The 21,063-nt window shown below is 35.1% G+C and overlaps 1 protein-coding gene across 3 annotated transcripts; it reads left to right on the forward strand.

Annotated features, from left to right (window-relative positions):
* Positions 1-1,956: 1,956 nt before the first annotated feature.
* On the forward strand, positions 1,957-20,060 carry C1H3orf14 (chromosome 1 C3orf14 homolog). Of its 3 annotated transcripts, XM_037799541.1 has the most exons (6): positions 1,982-2,018; positions 2,656-2,773; positions 3,411-3,494; positions 5,626-5,749; positions 15,817-15,891; positions 17,805-20,060. In XM_037799541.1, exons 3-6 carry the CDS (start codon positions 3,442-3,444, stop codon positions 17,937-17,939), a joined length of 387 nt encoding a protein of 128 aa, XP_037655469.1. In that variant the 5' UTR covers positions 1,982-2,018; positions 2,656-2,773; positions 3,411-3,441; the 3' UTR covers positions 17,940-20,060. The 3 variants fall into 3 exon arrangements, with proteins under 3 accessions (XP_037655465.1, XP_037655463.1, XP_037655469.1); XM_037799537.1 differs by lacking the exon at positions 2,656-2,773 and having other exon boundaries at positions 1,957-2,018; positions 3,414-3,494; XM_037799535.1 differs by lacking the exon at positions 2,656-2,773 and having other exon boundaries at positions 1,975-2,018.
* Positions 20,061-21,063: the final 1,003 nt, after the last annotated feature.

Below are 21,063 nucleotides of genomic sequence, written 5' to 3' on the forward strand. Positions count from 1 at the left end.
GAAGACATTAACTTCACTACACATTTACAGAATACCCCATTACAGGCCAGGTGTTACAAAGTATATTGCAATAATTTGCATGGTAGATCATAAGTACCTCATTCCTGCAAGCAATTACCTAATTAACACAGGTGTATGCTAATAGATATGCTCTGCAATTACCAGCGTCTTCCTCACCAAAAAGGTATCTCAAAAAAGGCTCAATGGTGGGCTTATGTCATGAAAAGGCACATCATTAAGTATATACTTTTATGGGATGTTATAAAACAAATTATCACAGTCTATCTAGATAATCTCTAAATGTCTGTGAGGGCTCCCTGATTGTCATGCTCCTAAAAAAACGCAAGAAAATTTCTAAGGTATTTCTTGGTTCACAGCTAAGGCAGATTAATAACCTAAAAAACCTGAGTTCAATGTTGAAAGAGCTGGGTTTGTCCGAACTGTGTCATTATACAAACACAGACAAAGCAGGAAGGTGAGCAAACTTTGTCTTAGGCAACACAAATGCTTTAATATGCTGTCTCCCAGGTCTCTAGCTTATGTAACACATTTCCTATTTAAAAAAATCCTTATTTGTAAACTACATAAAAGATAAGAATGCCTTGTAACCATGCAAAAACTCTATTTCATATTTAGAATGCAGGACCATTTAAGGGTCATTTTTCATCTTTACTAAGCAGTAAGGGTGTGGAACAGTTAAATCAAGAGTCTCATCAACTGAGTGTATCTATCCTATCTCAAATTATAATAGAACTTCAATGGGGGAATTATTTCACTCATTTATTCAAAAGTATTTAATGAGAGCTTACATGTCAGACAGATCTAGTTACTAAGGACACAGCAGGAAATAAGACAAAATTGCTGTCAGAAGTTTGAATTGTAGTGTGGGGGGCACTGATAAATGAAGAGGTGATTATAAAAAACGTGGCATGGTGCAGTGTTGTAGGGCAAAAGAAAATAAGAGAGACGGACGAAGAGCCAAGGGGTAGAGTTGCGATCTTAGATTAGGGGTTCAAGGAATGCTTCTTTGAGGAGGTAGCATTGAAGGACAGGAGCAACTGAGTCGATGTAGGTATCAAGCATTATGTTCAAGAGTCCTGAGGCACGAGTTAGTTTTATGTATATATCCTGGGGGGAGGGGAAGCACATCCTTATCCCAATTGAACCTGTTTCTTCCTCTATGAATTGATAGTGCAATGTCCCTCACCATAATTATTTCAAGGAATAAATAAGATAAAGTGTGAGAATGCACTCTAGAGCTCTAAAGTATTATTATCAAGAGTGTACCCTAGGGACTGTAGGAAATTTAATGAAGACTGTGCTGGTTTCAAACAACAGCCTTGGACACATTAACGGCCAAATTTGTTTCCTAGTCTGTCAAATGAGGATGATGGTACCTATCTCAAGGGGTATTGTGGGGGTTTCACTGAAATCATCCACTTAAACACAATCATAGACACAGGGAAACCCTCACGACGTGAACGATCAATATTATCGCTACCGGGGCTCAGAACTACCAGCGGGCAGAGGCTTCACTGCTTTGCTCAGCATGGGACACCCAGGGCAGGGCACCGTGAAGGCTCTCCATAGGTATTTGTTAAATAAATTGAATAAATGTGAAATCCAATGAAGCACTTTGGACTACTCTGACGAGTTATTCCCTCGTTTCTATATTCTGCTGTGACATTTCAGCTTATAAAAAAGCTTCACTCACTGGATCCCTTTTGACATATGCAGGTTACATTTTCAAACGCTTTGAAATTCAGCTATCCCCAAATGGAATTTCTCTGTGGCTCAAAACGACCCTTCCAGACAACCCCACTGTGAGTCACCCGAGAAACCTCCAGCCAAAGCAGCTTCCCATCACTGGCCGCTTAGGGCCGGCGCCCTCATTTTATATCGACGTGCTGACGTCACCGCGCGGCATGCGTGCGCAAGGTTGATGACGTGTCCACGCCCAGACCTGCGCGGAGATCCCGACGCTGGCACGGTCCCGGCAGAGCCCATGGGCGGGCTCGGTGAGTGAATTCGGGTGGCTGTGGGGCCCGTGGGTGGGTATCCCTACTGTCAGACGGCGGCGCAGTTGCTGCAGGCCCGGTAGGAGAGGGTTGTTAAGGAGGAAGAGCTGGGGAGCTGAGGAAACTTCTTCAGACCTTCGGGTATAACCGGGAGTTGGGGCGAATGCCGCTGGCTTCGATTCAAAGGGCATAATTTCTCTTGGGGTTTGTTAGCAGTGCTGATGGCGGGCGAAAACAGAAAAGAAATTAAAGTGAACCAGTTTTCCCGAATTTCCCTGACACGTGCACTGGTCAGCTCTATTGTTAATGAAACTGTGTGAAAAGCGGCGGAAATTGGCCTGCAATGATCTCAGAAAAATTCGTGTAAATAAATCTTCCCAAACTCGCCTCGGAGCGATTGCTGTCCGTGGTATTGGAAAACACTGCTGTGCCTTGAGGAGGCAACCCAATGAGGGTAGGGAAGCCAGGTTTCCCACGGCTGTGGCCCTACTAATGTACCAAATGAAGAGCTCAATCTTTTTATCATCCGTGGACACTCAGACGATTAGTAGAGAATAAGTATTGAACTTCATAAAATTTAAGAAAGCCAGAGAATCATTCCAGGAAGGAATTTCATTCCTATCCTTTTCTCCCTTAGGGCAGGCACCTTCAGCTTTTGCAAAATTCAGTCAAGCAGATAACTCACCTTCAGGCTCAGGGCCTTCAAAGCATTTTTCTAGACCTTCAACTGTATTGGTCCAGGCTTTTTAGCCCAGGTGAGCTTGGCTCATGCTATAGAGTATGCATGGAAATGGTTTTCCTAAATTCCCCGCTGAGATTGATGAGCGGCCGGGGAAAGGTGAAGGGACGTAACTGCGCTTTTCCCCACAGTTATACATAAAGATACTTTCGTATTTGGAAGAGATGGTAGAACTAACTGGGCAGTCTTCCAATTAAGGAAAGACCACGAGTTTCCAGTTGCTTTTCATACTTGTTTGCCTTTCTGTCTATGTGTATGTGCACATGCATAACGGATGGTGTTCCTGTGTTGAATTTTACAGAGTGGATGTTTTTTCTGTCGATTAAATAAAATGTTTACTAGTCTTAGTACCAGCTGCTTGTTTGTTTTGGGTTCTGATTAAGGTTAGAGGGGGGTGGGAAGGGAAAATAGGAAATGTGTTGAATTTTCCTTATTCATGGTGTTTTGGGATGCATCTAGCATACAAAAAGCTATAGATTGTGAATAAATCTGTTTTCAAATGCATTCTTTCATTTTATACATTATTACACCTTAAGTCTTATTTTCTCTTCTGAGAATAGAGAAAGTACTCAGGGCTAAAGTACTAAAGCTATCAAGTGTTGCAAAGCTGTGGACATGTAGTAGAAATAACTTTCAATGTTTTTATTATTTAGCAGAAACCATATATCTCTGCTTTGATTAAAGATGACTTCCTTGTTTGCACAAGAAATTCGCCTTTCTAAAAGACATGAAGAAATGTAAGTATGTTGTTTTTACAGATTAATCTAAATATATTAATGGTACCGGCTTTATTAGTGAGACATTGTGTATGCAGGAAGATTTAAAAATTTGAAAGTTTTTTTTTTTTTTTTCAATTTTCTGACACTTGAGTTAATAGATTTTGCTGTTAGAGAGTGTCATTGTCTCTTAAATAACAAATATTAAAAGATATAGTATGGAAAACATTTTGCTCAGCAAAATAAGCAAGGCACATCAGGACAAATATTGCATGATGTCACTTATATGAAATATCTAGAATTAGCAATTTCACAGAGACAGAAAGTAGATTAGAGGTTACCAGGGGATGGGGCTGGAGGGAGGGAGTAGTTTTTGCTTGGTAGGTATCAAGTGTTTGTAAATAATTTTTATAAAGGTATGATTATGTTTAGTATAGTTTTACTTTTAATTATTAGTATATGGATTAATTCACCTCTCCTCCAACCCTGTCTAGAGAAGCTTCATATTGGTATTCAGTGGACTTCCCTAAGCTTCTTAACCCAGGGCTGGCTTTATGGGCATGTGACCTGTGCAGTCACAGGTCCCACGTTTAGAAGGACCCAGCCCTCAGCTAAATGCTCTAATATCACTGTATTCATGATCTGTTTTTGTTTTTTTTATTATGGTGAAATAATATAACATAAAATTTGCCATCTTAACTATTTTTAAGTACCATTCATTGGCATTAATTACATTCACAATGTTGTGAAACCATCACCATTATCTATTTCCACAATTTTTCATTACCTCAGACAGAAACTCTGTACCCATTAAGCACTAGCTCTTCATTCACCTTCTCTCCCCCTCCACCCACTTCCCCCCCACCCACTCCCCCACCCCACCCCACCCCTGGTAACCTTGAATATATTTTTGTTTTTATGAATTTGACTATTATAGGTATTTCACATAAATGGAATCAATATTTGTCCTTTTGTGTCTGGCTTGTTTCAGTCACCATAATGTTTAAGGTTCATTCATCTCGTAGCATGTACAAGAATACTATTCATTTTTATGGCTGAATAATATTCCATTGTATGTATATACCATATGTTATTTATCCATTTATCTGTTGATGGACACTTCGGTTGTTTTCTTAATTTTTTTAACAAGGGTCTCTCCATTTTCACTTTGTACTGGGACCTGCAAATTATTCTTATATTTAGTATTAACCTTTTCTTTCTCTTCCTCTGTCTGTGAGTTCTCAAGTTTTTCTTTAATTACCAGGTCCTTGGTAATTCCTTGGCTTTCTAAGATATTTCCCTTTCAAATATTACTGTTCAGAGACCTGGGTTTTTACTTCTACCCTCAAGAACAGCCCTATGCAACAGTGTTTCTTGAGAACCCTCACAACATTTTGGGAAACAAAAAGTGGCTGTTATGTATGCCACTTATGTATTTTTATCATCTGACATATTTTTGTACTAATCATTTAAGAGAACCAAAAAACTTGTAAAGTGAACATTTGGCCAATGAGAAACTTCTGAAGTATATTACATTTAACAAAGTAGTTTGGTAATTACGTCAACTTTTTACATATTTTGTCAATTACTGTCTCACCTTGTTATGAGTATGCATACATACACACAGCCTCTCACTCATATATTGAACCATCATCTTTTTCTTTTGGAAAAGAGGAAAAATATTTTTATTGCTTCTTCAAACATATGGAAGTTTAGCACAATTCTAAATGTGTAACATGAGATTCAGGGGTACTGAAGTGTTAAGCAGAAGGTTTCGTATAGCAAGTTATAGCAAAGTATGTGTGTGAGGAAGTATATATAAGTATGTGTACAAAGGAATATGTATTACAGCTTGCGTTTTCACCAAAAATTAAAGCATATCTTCAATATTCTAAAATAATTTCAAAAGACCAGAGACCAAAAAACAGAAGCATATACTTACAGAATATCTAAAGATATGCTAATGAAAATTAAAATCTACCCAAATTTTCCTTAATTTTACTGAATTAAGTTTATCTGAGTTTTTCACTTGTCTTATTAATTGACATAATTGGCTTTCAAAATAATTTGGAATTGAGTTGCAATTAAGAAATTACTTTTTTATATTAGGGAGGTAATAAATTATTTTACTTTAATCTTCTTTTTTTCCTAGAGTATCACAAAGATTAATGTTACTTCAACAAATGGACAATAGATTTGGAGATCAAAACCTGGACAAGGCATCTCAGATGCAAGCAGCTAAGACTGCTTATAAAAGGAATGTTAGTCTTTTAAATGTAAGTTTCCATGACTTGACTATAGAGATTTTTCCCACCTTTTCAAAAACATTTTGGGTGAATTTCATAATTTTCATTTATATAATTTATTTGTTCTGAGTAATAAATAGGATTAATGAAGCAGCATCTCTTTTAAAAATCTGTCTTATATGGATAAGTAGCATCTGAATTCTAATTTTGTAAAATGAAAAAAATATTGGCATATGCTTAAGCTAAATGTGTTCAATCAACCAGAAAATTGATGACAACAGAAGAAATTTTAAGGTCACCTTTATGCAAGAATAAGAAAGTAAGAAATAGAAGATGTAACTTTCTATTGTCTATCATCTTTTATTTGAAGGGAGATCCTGAAAGACCATAAAGTACTCATAAGGTATTTAGATACAACTCTAAACTATTTAACATTATAAAAATAAGGTCAATTTTATTTTGCCCTTCTAGGACCACAGTCAATACATAGAGTTCATATCTAAGATAAGAGATTTTCCTGAACTCTTTTGATGTTGTTGAGGAGTGGTCAAAGTGTATCATTGTGCAGGGCCTCACCATTTGTCCGATGAGCCCATTTGAAGTAAAATCATATGTGTAACATTTTTGGCTGCTTGCTATACTTTGCTTCCAGAATTGTATGGCTTCATCCATAATTAAAACCCTAAAGTTTGCTTCCATTCAAGCTTCCAAGAGATCCCATGACTAAAACATTTGGTAGTAAGACTATATTATTTAAGTTATAAAGCAGTGTTTTCAGTTTTTTATTGTTAAATATTTTCATCGATAGGCATAATATAGTTATCTTCTGTCGTCACTAAAGGATAAAGGAAGAGGAAAATTCAGTTATCTTCTCAGCTTCTGGCAGTTTGATCCACAGTAATTTAAGTCACAGCCATAGTGCTACCAAAGCATTCTATATTGCCATATGTCTTACTTGCCCAGTGGTGCTTGCAATATTTATTTTTAAATGGAAAGATATAGGATAATCTGGAATTTGCCATGAAACGTCAGTAAAGCTAAATTAGAAGGTTTGATTGCTGGTGACCTGCAGCTGGTGATATGATATATGGTTTTCAAGTGTCTTCCTTTTAATTAGCAAGTATTTGATGAATGTCTGGAGAGTTGTATTGAGCCACCTCTGAGCAGAATGAGGAGAACAAAATAAGTATAAAATCAAAGTTCTTGATATCAAGGAGCTTACGGACTTAGTTGATGACACAAGATGTGAGACCTTATGTGATAAAACATTAAATGACATGGAATAAACTCAGTTCTGTAGGAATAAGAGCTAAAAGGTCTTTGATAACTTGGATATTCTTAGAGGCCTCAGAGAGGAGGCTAACTTTAGCTGTATTTCAAGAGGCAGAAGGCAAGACATTCCATTGGATTCTTGCAGTATAGCAAAGACCAGAAGAATGAGTGACCCTGATAATATTTATGGGACAGAGAGCTAACAGCCTTGGAAAGTCAGAGGAAACAAGATTGGATATGTGTTGTGGAGCCAAGCTAAGGAGATAAGACTTGATATGTAGAAATAATATAGCACTGAAATGTTTAAACAAAAGAAAAATATAGACTAATATAAGAAATGTATGAATGGGCATTTAAGGAAGATTGATTTACTATTTAGAGGCAAGGTGATTTTAAGACTGGAGAAGCTGAAGTTAAGGAGGGTAGCTAAGAAATCATCATTATAGCTAGAAGGAAGATAATGAACCTGGTTTTGTAGTCATGAGAAACTTCAATTTGGTATGCTTTTTTTCCCCGGTTATTAAAGTAATATATTCTCACTGAAAAACAAATTTGAAATAGTGAAGATGAAACAACACACCTTATATATCATCCCTCCCATTTAGAAATAGTGTATTTTTCCTTCCAGTCCTTTAATAAATGTTGGTTTAATACATGTTTGCTTGGCACAGTGCTTGCTTCTAAGAATGCAATCTCGACCCTCCCTTTTTATAAAACATGTTTTGACTCATTCTATATGTTCTTTTTTGAATCCTGCTTTTCTTCATTATTCTTTTAAATATTGGAAACAATTTTAATGACTCTACCATAGAAGTCATTTTGAAAGTAGGACCTGGCTACAGAATTTTGAGTTAGAAAGTCTTTAGGAAGCATCTAATGGTAAAAATAGATTCTCATCTAAAGGTTTTCCATTTTTTAAACATAAAAACTTTCTAAAGATGTAAAATGGATAAAAGTGGAACTTCTTCAGTATAAAGTCCCACCCCTTCAGCCTTCCTTGCTTGCCCTGCTGTGGCTCTCAGTAATACTTTATGAGAACCTCTCATCTGAGCCAATCCCTTAAATTAAAGATGGGGAAACCACAGGGTAACTCCTTGTGCTCCTTGTGAGAAACAAGTTACATCCAGGATTTGTACTTAAAAAGTACAGAGCACACTTTAAAAATAATTCCATTAAAAATTGGAAGCATTCCCTACAAAGACAGTAACAAATTAAGAATGACCTGTATCACCATTCATTATTTGACGTCATTTAGATATTCTTTACCAGTGTAATAAACACTAGAAAGAAATGAGTTTTAATGTTTGAAAGGGAAGATATAACACTAGTATTTTTAAATGATATGATTATAGACTGAGTATAGCCAAAGTTGTTTTAAGCTAGTATATTACAAGTTGAATAAAATTAATGGATAAAAATAAATATGCAAAAATCAATAGTAATCCTATGTATACATAACATGTAAGAGATCACATTCACATTAGCAATAAAATTATAAATACTTAGGAATGCTCTCAACAGGGGATATGTATGATCAGTGTAAAGACAATTATTACACTTCAGTGGCATATTTGAAAGAAAATTTAAATGGAGATGTATGTCTTAATCTTGACTGGGGAGACTGTCTAAATAGTCAGTTATCACAAACTTATTTTTAGATTTAATAAAATCCCAACAAAACTTTCATCAAACTCAAATTTCTCTAAATTCATTTGAAAAAATTAACAAGGAGGGATATCAAAGAATGTTTTTAAAAGAGGAGCAATCAAGAAAAGACTAACCTGATCAAATATTAAAACATACTACTAGACAAATGAATATGACTATAAGGAGTAAAGACAAATCACAGCCAGGTCCACAGAATTTTTCCTTTGTCACTAAATATCAATAGTGGACTTTGAAAGCACAGACTGAATGATTTTTTTCCCTGTTAATATTGGTAAAATTAAACCTGTCTGCCTTTTAACATGTAAACATAATTAGTATGATTTTGAAAGAGAAAGGAAAGATTTTGTTTCTTTAAATACTTCCATGATATAAATTGTCACACATCCCCTAATTTAGTTTTACCAGAAAGGCAATTGCTTGGTAATTAACATCATGGGGTGGGGGCGTGGATAGACAAACACTAGGTTGAGAAAGAATGGGAAAGTGCTCGAGCAGATAAGGGATACAGCGCTTCCATTGAGGAGTGTCCTGGAAACCTTCTTGGGGCAGTTGGCAGTTGAGCAAGACCTTCAACAAACTGCCACCCAAGACGGCCAGTGACTTACAGCACCACATCTCTTCTCTTTCCTCCTTACTTTTCTCACTTTCTCCAATTCATTCGAGGAACAGTGATAGAATAATTTTAATGAATGCTTAAGTGTTCCTTGTACCAATGACCCTATATCACATGCTTCATTATTTTTTTTTCTTTGCCAGAAATTGGCTCTTCAACAGATTAAAAGATTAAAACTAGCCAGTTACAGCTGGGTTTGCTGTATAGTTAGGGTAAGATATATATTGCTGGATTGAGGGGTCGGGGGGGGGGGGTACATGTACAGGGAGTGGGGTAAAAGATCTCAGCATTCTGTGCTCATATTTTGCCTTTCATAATCATGAGCAGATTCATTTAAATATAGGCTTCTAAATTCTACCACAGAGTGACATTTGTACCATCATCCATATTGGAAACTCATTTTTAAATAATTATAAAAAATATCACACCTATACAGAAGAAGAGAGAATAGAAGAATGTAGTTCCATATGATTATCACAATTACCAACAATTATAAATTCATGGCCAATCTTGTTTAATCTATACTCCCCATCCTCCTGGAGAAGCTGATCTCCAGACATCATATTGTTTCCTCTGTAACTATTTCAGTACATCTATCTATATATTTCAGTATCTGTGGCCAAAAGATAAAAACTATTTTTTTTATAACAAGCCAACTTTATTACTCTGATATTTTTTTTTTCATTTTTATTGAGATTGTTCAGATACCATACAATTGTCCAAAGATCCAAAGTGTACAATCACTTGCCCCTGGGTACCCTCATACAGCTGTGCATCCATCACACTTAATTTTTGTTCAATTTTTAGAAACTTTTCATTACTCCAGACAAGAAATAAAGTGAAAGATGAAAAAAGAAAAGGAAACTCTAATCCTCCCTAACCAACCCCCCTCAATTGTTGACTCATAGTATTGATATAGTACATTTGTTACTGTTTATGAAAAAATGTTGAAATACTACTAACTGTAGTATATAGTTTGTAATAGATACCTACAAACCTATAGTTTGTAATAGATACCTAAGGAAGGGCATTCTTCCTTATATGCCCCTCTATTATTAACTTCTAATTGTATTGTCATACATTTGTTCTGGTTCATGGAAGCAATTTCTAGTATCTGTACAGTTGACCATGGACATTGCCCACCATCATAGGATTCAGTTTTATACATTCCCATCTTTTGACCTCCAACTTTCCTTCTGGTGACATATATGACTCTGAGCTTCCCCTTTCCACCTCATTCACACACCATTCGGCGCTGTTAGTTATTCTCACATCTTGCTACCGACACCCCTGTTCATTTCTAAGCAACCACTCCCCATTCTTAAGCCTCGTCCTGTATCTTGGTACCTTATATTTCATGTCTATGAGTTTACATATTATAATTAATTCCTATCAGTGAGACCCTGCAATAATTGTCCTTATGTGTCTGGCTTATTTCACTCAGTATATTGCCCTCGAGGTTTTGTCATCAACCCATTTCTTTTTTTAATATGGTTTTGTTCACTCACCATACATTCCATCCCAAGTAAATAATCAGTGGTTCTCTGCATGGTCATACATTTATGTGTTCACCACCTTCACCACTATCTATATAAGGGCATCTACATTTCTTCCACAAGGCTTAAAAAACTATTTTTTAAGCAAAATCACAATACCATTATCAACTTACAAATTAACAATTATTTTTCAAATATCTAGTCAGGGTTCAATATTCCCTGATTATCTTATAAAGAAGTATTTAGATTTGTTTGAAACAGGACCCAAATAAGATCTGACCTTGTAATTGATTGACAGGTCTCTATCAATCATAATCTCTAAATCCCCTCTGCCCTTTTTTCCCCCTTTTATTTGTTGAAGGAATTGGGCCATTTGTTCCTACTGTCTGAATATTGCTAATTATATCTCTGAGGTATCATTCAACATGTTCCTCTGTTGCTCGTAATTCCTTTAAATTGATAGATCTAGAGCTGTGCTGTCCAGTAGAAATTTCATACAAACCATATATGTAATTTTAAATTTTCTAGTAACCACTTTAAAGTTAAAAGAAATAGGTCAAATTAATTTTAATACCATTTATTCAGTTACTATATTATATATTATGTATTCATCTATACATTATCATTTCAAATGTAATCAATGAAAAAGTTATTAATTAGATATTTTATATTCTCTTTCCTTCAAAATCGGTATGTATTTTATACTTACAGGACATCTTAATGTGAACTTGTCACATATGGCTAACGGTTCCCATGTTGAACATTTAGATCTAGAGGCCTGATGAGATTCAGGTTCAATTTTGCAGGGAAGATGCCTCCATGAGGCCTCATTGTCCTTCTTTTTGGAATTTAAGCAGTTATTGATGACCATTACCTAGATTAATTAATTCATTATGGGTTGAAAATCTGTTATTCAAGTTCTTTTATTCCCTCTCATTTAGTCACTAAATATTTATAGAAAGAGAAACTTCCTCTCATCAACTACTTGGTTTCACTGAAGCACAGTTCATATAGGAAAAGACATGATGAGTGCTTGGTTCTTTCCCTTTATTTAGTTTTCACAATAACAGATTTGGTTCTCTAGCATCCTCCAAAGGTGAAAATGGTGATCAGTGAGGTTTTTTTTGTTTTTTTTTTTTACCATATCCAGGATTTGAAGTATTTTAATCCACTATAATTTGTATCCTTACTGATGCTCAAATCATCCTATCTTTACCAAGTGGAGCCTCTTCAGGTTAGCTCCTGAATGCCTTTGACACAATCCTATCAATCTTTGATAGTTTACTTCCTCTCTGATATCATAAAATCTTTCATGCTCATCATGTACATTTGCTGCCCAGATCAGGAATTGGCCATTTTTCCAAGGTGTCCTTCATCCTTTTGGTGGGAAATATATTTAGAGTCCTAAGGGTGTTTATTGCAACTTTCTTTTTAAAGATAAAATGCATCAAGAGCCTGTATCAGTATTTCCAATTCAAATACAGGATCGCAAGGTTTTTAACTAAAAATCATCAATCTTGTACTTCTGTTTCCTTTTTCTCACTCCAAAAATTTTATTTCCCAAAGAATTTTCCAACACTGTTTTAGTTTGCAGGCTTCTATGACTAATATCATACAATGGGTTGGCTCATGGTTTTGAGGCTAGAAGAAGTCCCAAATTGAGGCATCAGCAAGATAATGCTTTCTCCCCAGTCTGTAACATTCTCGTGTTGGCTGCCAGTGATCCTTGGGGTTCATTAGCTGGTATCCCTGCCTCACGTCATGGCTGTGGGCTCTCCTTTCTCTTCCAGGTTCTGTTGGTTGCTGGCTTCCCACTTCTAGCTCCTCCCCATGGCTTTCTCTATATAAAGCCTCCAGTAATAGGATTAAGACCCATCCTGATTCAGTTGGCCACACCTTAACTAAAAATAACATCTTCAAAATGTCCTATTTATAATGGATTCACACCCACAGGAATGGTACTAAGATTATGTTTTTTTTTCTGGGATATATAACTCAACCTACCATACCAACATAACTCTTCATTTACTTTATCCTCTGATACAGATAGCACTACTACCAACAAAGTTATCACTGAGAATAGTTTTCAGTAAGATTTTTTTTAATAACTCTTTTTGTCCTTAGGATATATCCCCTTGGGGCTGTTCAGTCAAAATACTGTTTTAAGATCACTTGATGTACATCTTCTCCATGTGATTATGCCACCAACTCCATAACAGATTTGTTTGTGTTTTCAGTTTTTAAGGGTTGCTTTTTTATTGTCTTATAACTATGTAAAATTTTACATGGGTAACACCATGTAGTCAATGAAATCTAGCTTCTCCCCCTCTTCCCCCCTCCTCCTTTTTTTAGCTTTTTTAGTTTTTAGTTTCTATTTAGGAAACTTTGATACCTTAGTCATTTATTCATTGAATGAATATTTAAAGCCTATCACATGCCCTGCACGTTGTTAGGTACTCTGCTACCTAAAAGTTGTATGGGTCGTAGTCCTTACCTTCCAGCAAGTTTATAGTCAAAGGAAGGTTCTTATATGGAAGTATTAGGATATAACTTGCTATAGAAAGCTTGGGTCAAATTGCAGAGATTTTTCTGTCAGGCTAAGAAATTCAGACTTTATCCTCTATGTTGTGGGTGTCTATTGATTATTTTTATAATTATTGATTATATTCTAGGCAAAGACTTATGTATAGTAGTTTTTTTAAGAAAACTAATCAATACCACATTAGGAAAAGCAGGATAGAAGTAGAATGACATATTGTCTAGATATGAGTCAGAGTAATCATTGAATAAGAATTTGTTGAATGGATGGATGTAATAAGAGCCTACCATTGGGAATTAAATGGAAAGGCTGGAGAGGAACATTCCTGAAGAAACAATCTATAGAGTTTTGTAATTTTAAATGGCAAGGAATAAGAAGAGTTGAAGATGAGAATACAGCCTGGGTATCTAGGTGAATGGAATTCTCACTACTAATTCAGTAGGAAGTTAAGTTTTGTTTTAGTTAGGTTGAGAATTATGGCTTACAAAGAAAAGTTAATAATAATAGTTGAAGCTACATAGAAGAGATAGTCTTGGAGGGAGAAAAGTAAAAAGATGAGGACAAATGTCACAAAACTTAAGAAAGCCCACCCTTAGGAGCAGGGATAGAAAAAGGATCAGGTAAGGAGAAAGAGAAATAGGAATCAGAGAAGAAAAAAAATCTAAGAAAGTGAAATATCACTTAGCTAATGAAGAATTTTTAGGAGGGGTGATAATCCCTTGTTGACATGCTGCAGAGATGACAGTCAAATTTGTAATCACAGGCCTGCTTTGCCAGGCCACATATCCTCTCCTTATTTCTGCTCTTTTGTTTGCAAATATGCTCTTATAAGATACTGAGTATCCTCATTTTCTTTTATAAGATATATTCAGCATCCTGTCTTCAAGAAAAATGTTTATAATATTCAAGAAATATGTTTATAATATTGTCTACAGTCCTAGACCTTCCACTAACCGTAACTTTATAACTGTTTTTAGAAAAATGACATCATTTGGGGTGTGATTACTATATCCATGTTCTTTTCTGGTTTATTTGATTTATAAAGTAAAAATTATTTTGTTTCAGGACCTTGTGAAATCTCAGTATAATCACAGAACAGTTTAGCTTCTGTATCTTTTGTAGCATCCATGTCAAAAGCTCTTTATTTGCCAATGTCTTAGCTGTAAACTTCTGATATGGGATAGACATGCTGATAGACGGGCTTTTTAATCCTAAATTGATGTTTTTCCCCTTCAAATCACCTTCCTCCAGACAGCAGGTGCATTAATGGTTGTGCAACTTTGGGGAGTCCCTTTAGGGAATTTCCTGTTTTTCCCTTTTACATTTCACACCCATTCCTTGCTCCTGCCGCTACCATCTGCTATCTCTTTTCTCCTGTTCAGCATTGGCTTCTTCACACCCTACTCCCACGCCCCTTTCCATCTCTCTCCGTCTGTCCAACAGCCCTGTACTTAGATTGCTCCAGAGCTTGTGCAAGGATCAGACAACTTTCTCTTTTCTAGCAACTCACTAAGCTCAAAGCAGAGACAAAATTTACATAGTCTTCAGGCAAGGCCTCTGTGAACTTTTCAACCATGATCAGTAGACACAAGACAAAATAGGGCTGATTTGGGGAATGTTTATTAAAAAGGGTTCAAATACTTCAGTAACAACCTGCTGGAGCCTTATATTTTGGAGCTTGGAATTCATGCATGTCTCAAGGTATAATCTTTATCAGGATATGAATTAAGTTGAGTTACCCTTGCAATTTTACAACTATATGAGAAAACACATCTACAAGTTATACTACAAATGAAAGCACGGTGCTCATTTTGTAATTGAATGCTATCAACTAAATGACATACTACTTAGCAATAAAACTTGTAGTTGAATTAACTTGGAAATCTAGTACTAAAAATCCAAATAGGATAGTGGTAAGGTTCTTGTCACAAAGTACTGAGGTTACCTCATTGATACTCTTTTTTTAAAATACATGGACTATTCTCATAACTAAAATTTAAAATGGAATTTTAAACACATGAAATGTATGTCACTGATATATCATTTACATGATCTGGGGAGACCTCTGGAACTCTTCACTTTTAAGGTTAGCACAGTGTGGGTCCGAGTATCTGACTGCTTTAGTGTCAGAATATTTGACTGTTTTATCCAGCTGACTATTTTTAAGTAATTTCAGAGCTAAATTATTGCCCTGAGTGGTTTTAGAGAAAGCTCTTTTTGCAAGAATTACTGGCACTTACTAGCTATTTAAATTGAAAAGACAGAACTTAGAAGTATTACCACCTCCCTTCTATTTTAATATAAGAAGTCCTGCACTCTCAACTTTGAAGCTGGCTAACTGACAAAGGATCAGTTCTCCTACCTCAGTACCCCTGCCTCAGTTCAAACCATGTACCCAGAAAAGAGTTAAGGTAAGACACTTGGGATATAAAAACTGCTAGTACAGATATCATTGTGTGTATGTTTATGTAAATACACTTTGCTTTTAAAATGCTGATGTCTGTTACAGGATATAGAAGCAGCAGCAAAGTCTCTACAAACCAGGATTCATCCACTTTCACAGCCTGAGGTGGTTTCTCTGGAGGTGAGAATCTTAAGGCATAAACTTAAAAAGAGAAACCCCATCATGTCAGTAGTGTATTGTTAAACAATGGCTATATGTGTGCTTTTCCCAGATTTATTTCTTCAGTAAAATAAACAAGATGTGTCTTGATTTATTCTTTGTATGTCCACAGTGCTATGCTTTTATACATGGTAGGTAATTGATAAGTACCTTGATTAAAAATTATTTTTAATCATATGGAAATTTTATCATATCCTGTATGTTTTCATCTAGTCACTAAAAAACAATTGTCCTGTTAAAAACCATAAAGACAGTATTCACTGAATCTTAAGATGATGGCATAACTAACCAAAGAGCTTTTCCTGTTGGCTGATGTTAGAAGTAGCAATTCAGCCCCTTCACCAAACATTTAACCAAAGGTTATCATGCAGTATAATGTGACTTTTACCTGCTTTATTTAGCTCAGTCAGTTTAAGACCAGATTGGAAAGATGGTTGGCAAAAAAAAAAAAAAAAAAATACTTGATTTATGAACGTATGTGTGAGGAATGAGAATTTACTATAGAATAATTTGATTTTATATTTTTTATGACCTTCTCCAAATACAATTTTGCTTTTTGCCTAACCAGGGATACAAATAGACTCAAAATTAAAGTCCGAGAATTTTCCCCTCAATTTTCTGTGTCAAATAACGTAATAAGAAAAGGCAGTGGTGAAGGATACAAAAAACTTAGTACAAAGTTGTGCCCTGGGCATGACTTTTTATTTGCTGAATTTTTCAATACCTTACTGTGGCATGTACGAGATCCACACCATCAGGGTTATTCCTGCCGTGCATGGCTGAGAAACTCCCAACACAAGCCCCGGTTGGTATTTTTTAGCTTGCACAGCAGGATGGCCTTTATTTTGATTATGTCAGGCTGTTTTCTCAGACCAAATGCATAGTTGAGTAGATATGAAGAATCCCTCATCATTTTCACCTTTCACAACCCCTGTACTTTTTTCATGTCCATAGTGAATAATTGTGAGTTCCAAATGCTATCAAATTCTTTGAATGAATTTCCCAAAATGTGGTTGATAAGTGATTATCTAATATAATGCACTCCTCTGACTTACTTTGGCAATTTGGTTCTCTTTGGCCTCCTTAAGACCAAAACATGAGAAGCTAGCAAAGCTTATAGATGCAGTGTGGCGATATTGGTTGAGCTTCCATATCCCATAAACCACTGAAGCAAGGCTGGTAATACAGCATCTCAATTTTCTAGTTATTTGTATTGAAAGTGGCTAGATGATATTGATATTATTTTCTCATCATACAAAAACAATTGGGAAAAAATTACAATTTATCAAGTGTTCTTCTAAAAGATACAGTGGATGCCTGTTTTCCCCCACACTATTAATGGGGACAATTCTGAATACTATATTATAACTTATTAGCTATATTTCAGTTCCTGAACTTGTCCCAGGTCAAGCTTTTTGATGTTAATTCTGTGGCATTTTTTCATGTTTAATCATTTCATTGTAATAATTTCAGTATGGGTAACCATTTGGTATAGGATTTGGAACATTAAAAGAAAACATTTAATTATTGTATAGCCACAAATGATGCTACCGGAAATAATCACAAGGTTGGCCACAAGAGGGCGTGTAAAATCACAATAAAATTCTAAAATCTGTAATTCTGCCAACCTCTGGTTTTACTGAGAAATTTGAAAATTAACATGAGTAAGTAGCCAGATTTTTTTCTAAAATTAACATAAAATGTTCTGTAGAGGAAGTACATTCTATGTATATTCTGTGTGTGTGTGTGTGTGTGTGTGTGTACACACGCACACACATACACACTTAAGTGAATAAACATTTAGACTATTATGAAGAGCCAAGTTCAAATGCTTGATATGCTTTTTTACTTTGGGGTATGTTTTTTTTTTCCAGACTCGTTACTGGGCATCAGTAGAAGAATATATTCCCAAATGGGAACAATTTCTTTTAGGAAAAGCACCATATCCTATTGGTTTTGAAAATCAAAATGAAGCGGAAAATGCCATGCAAAATGAGGCACAGCTGTAATTTTTTAATGTGCTATTTCAGAAACCTTGTTTAGTAACACCAAATGTTAAAGAATGTCAGGTCACTGCAGAAACTTGAGGAACTGGATATGTTCATATTGTTCTGTTGTCTACTAAGTGACAATGAAAATATGAGAATCTTCTGGAAAATGTCAGGTAATCACTACACTACTATATTTCAAGTTCTTGAATTTCCTTTCTACCAAAACCCATGGAAGTGTTAAAAACTAGTATAGAGAGGTGGGTTGTTTATTAACTAAATTATTAAATGAGTGTCATATATGTTGCTTAAAAAATTATTTACAATTATTCACATCTCAACGGTGAATAACAATTACTGGTTCTGATTTTAAGTTTCAAGAATCTTTACTTTCCATAAAGATTACTTTCATTATGGGGGTGAGGCACAGGATCAAGTGGTTGTTTACTATTATGGTTTCTTTTAACAAATGAAAAGACAGTGATGTTTAGCTGCAGTATAATAAGAATGTTTATCAGAAAACAGAGTCATCAGATTCTGTGCTTTAAAGATAATCAAACTGCTAAAAGTTCTAGAGATGGGAAGAACTGAACTCTGTGAAGTATTCAATAAATAGCCAGTTTCAAGAGGTCTTAGACTTACTTGGTTTTGAACAAGGATACCCATTAGAGCTGGAAATGGTTATTGGATTTTCACTTGGTTATTTAAGGATTGCCACCCCTGTGAATGAGAAAAACTGATCTCTCATCTTTTCATCTGTAAACTTGCCTTTCCTTCTCCTTTCTATTTTCATTATTTCTGAAACAGTTGACAGAGAGCTTTGGGTCACAACCCTAAACAGCCTCAAGATTCCTCAGTCCACCAGTGCTTACTCAATAGAAGGAAAAAAATGTGTGTGTGTGTGTATAATTTTTGTAACTACAGAAGTTGCTTCTGCTAATAAAGGAAGTCTACACTGTACTAAAGTTAAATATTTTAAATTTCAAATTGGTTTGTGTTTTTAAAAGAAGACAATAGGACAATATTAAAAAAAAAAAACTGTTGAAATGACCATTGTGCTAATAAGTTCTTTTAAACTACTATCTTAGAAATATCCTGTTGAGTGAGTGTTGGTGTAACAATAACGTTGTTTTCATAGTATGTGCTGGCAGATTAGCACTCTTCTCTACAGTGTTAACAGTTGTAATTAAGGAATAAATAGCACAGGGTGTCAGTCCGATGACAATTTCATGTATAGTGTCACAATACAAAATGTTGCAGAATATTAGAACTGTTATATAACTATAAAAACTCAGCTTAAAAGCTGAAAGCCTTTTTAAAAGGAAGCTAGAGAAAGGAAGAAAGAAAACTGGCATAGAGACCTGAACAATTTTATACCTTCTCAAGTGTGTTCTATCATGAAGACAAATTGATAATTTTTTTCCTGTTATATTACAGTTTGGTTTCCAGCCATCCAATTGATTTAGCAGGAGAATGCTGGATTTTAAAAATTTTTTTTTATTTTTAGCAGTGTTGAATTAGTAAACAGATTTAGATGTAGTAGAAAGGAACATGAGGAAGTTTTTTTGTTTATTTTTTTAAATCCAATCTTTCCCAGCATATGCACATAAGTAGGTGAATGAAGTAATGTGAAACTTATTTCTCTTTAGTCAAGTGAAGAAAAGGCTAAACATTTGTTGAGATGGTAAAATATTGTGTCAAGCAAGTAGGCACATTCCAGAATTGAACAGCGGTTGATACATTAATGTCCTGAAATATTTGCACATACACTTTCATTGAAATCTGTAAATTAATTTACCAGCAGGTTAGATTAAAATATAAAATATTTGAATGTCAATTTAACCATCTCAGGAAAGGTTGCTTTTTTTTTCCCCTTTCCTGCATTAACTAACTTGCTAAATAGTTAAGAAGAAGAGCATAAAATTTATTATATCCTGGGTTACAGTTTAGGAAAGGAGGGCAGGTATTGCCAGGCTTCGGCTGTGCCATTTTTCCTGTTTGTAGTTACTATCTCAGAAACTTTTATTCCTGGCCCCTACAGAGCTTTTTTTCCCCCCTCCTCTACTTGTAGACTGTAACAGATTGCACCACATGGTGTATGTTCAAAAAAAAAAAAAAAAAAAAAAAAAAAAATTCCCCATAGGGACCTGGACTGCCCATTAAAGGGCTTTATATACCTCATGACAAATTAGCTTCACATAGGAATTTCCAAATATTGTTTTTGGTGAAGAAAAGAGGAATACCATATATAATGTATGTTTTTGTGCACAATGAGTAGGAATTAGACAAGGAAAAAGAAATGTCATTTACTTATACCTTTTCCCCCTAATTCAGCATCCTTCCTATATGCTGCATTGTAGATACTACTGTCTAGGAAATTTGTGAATTTTTGTTTTTTAGAATAATAGAGTTTTCAAAATAAAGGTCATTCCAAGAATTTGTTTTCACAGCCTTTCTTGGATTATTGCTAGTACATAAATATTCAAAGCTCATTTTCTGCTGAAACACTTTTGTTATGTGGAATTATTAGACCATAATAATAATTCCATATAAACTAAATTAAAGATCAGAAGGAGCTGCAGCTTTTCTCCAAACTTCAAAAAATAAACTTTAAGTACCAAGGAAAAAGCATGGTACTCTGGAAACCTGACATCTGGTCTTTCTCATATGTAGAAAGCAGTGTGATTAAAAGTAAAGTCCAACGGACACAGTTTTCTTCTGCATTTATGCACAAGGTGTTTAACTTGTCGGTTTAAGGTTGAGGTAAAGATAATAATCTTTAAGTTTCTTTACAATTTTCACATCTGTGCCTCATCCCCCCTTTTCCATAGATAACAACAGCAACAACTGTAAATATGTGGGCATACTTACCTTTCAATCAAATTAAAATTATTTGGAGATTATTTTGTCACTTCTGAGATAATTGAAGATACCCTAGCTGGTGTGGGGAGTGAAAAACTAGATTTTGCCATCACCAGTTTCAGACAAGAGGAAGACATGGAGCTTTAGCTGTAGAATTTTATGCACAAGGCTATGAATTTGGTTCATCTAGAAAATATATTCTTTCCTTTTCCTTTCTGAGTCTTTTAATTTGTCTTTTTATTCTAAGCCCACTCACATCCTTTTATTTTGTTAAAAGAAAAAG

The sequence above is a fragment of the Choloepus didactylus genome, chromosome 1 (assembly GCF_015220235.1).
Source record: "Choloepus didactylus isolate mChoDid1 chromosome 1, mChoDid1.pri, whole genome shotgun sequence".
NCBI lineage: Eukaryota > Metazoa > Chordata > Mammalia > Pilosa > Megalonychidae > Choloepus > Choloepus didactylus.

Coding starts and splice junctions, on each gene's coding strand:
- C1H3orf14 (XM_037799537.1), top strand. CDS start 3,442: ATGACTTCCTTGTTTGCACAAGAAATTCGCCTTTCTAAAAGACATGAA. Junction 5,750..15,816: donor GGAATGTTAGTCTTTTAAAT/GTAAGTTTCCAT, acceptor TGTCTGTTACAG/GATATAGAAGCAGCAGCAAA. Junction 15,892..17,804: donor CTGAGGTGGTTTCTCTGGAG/GTGAGAATCTTA, acceptor TTTTTTTTCCAG/ACTCGTTACTGGGCATCAGT.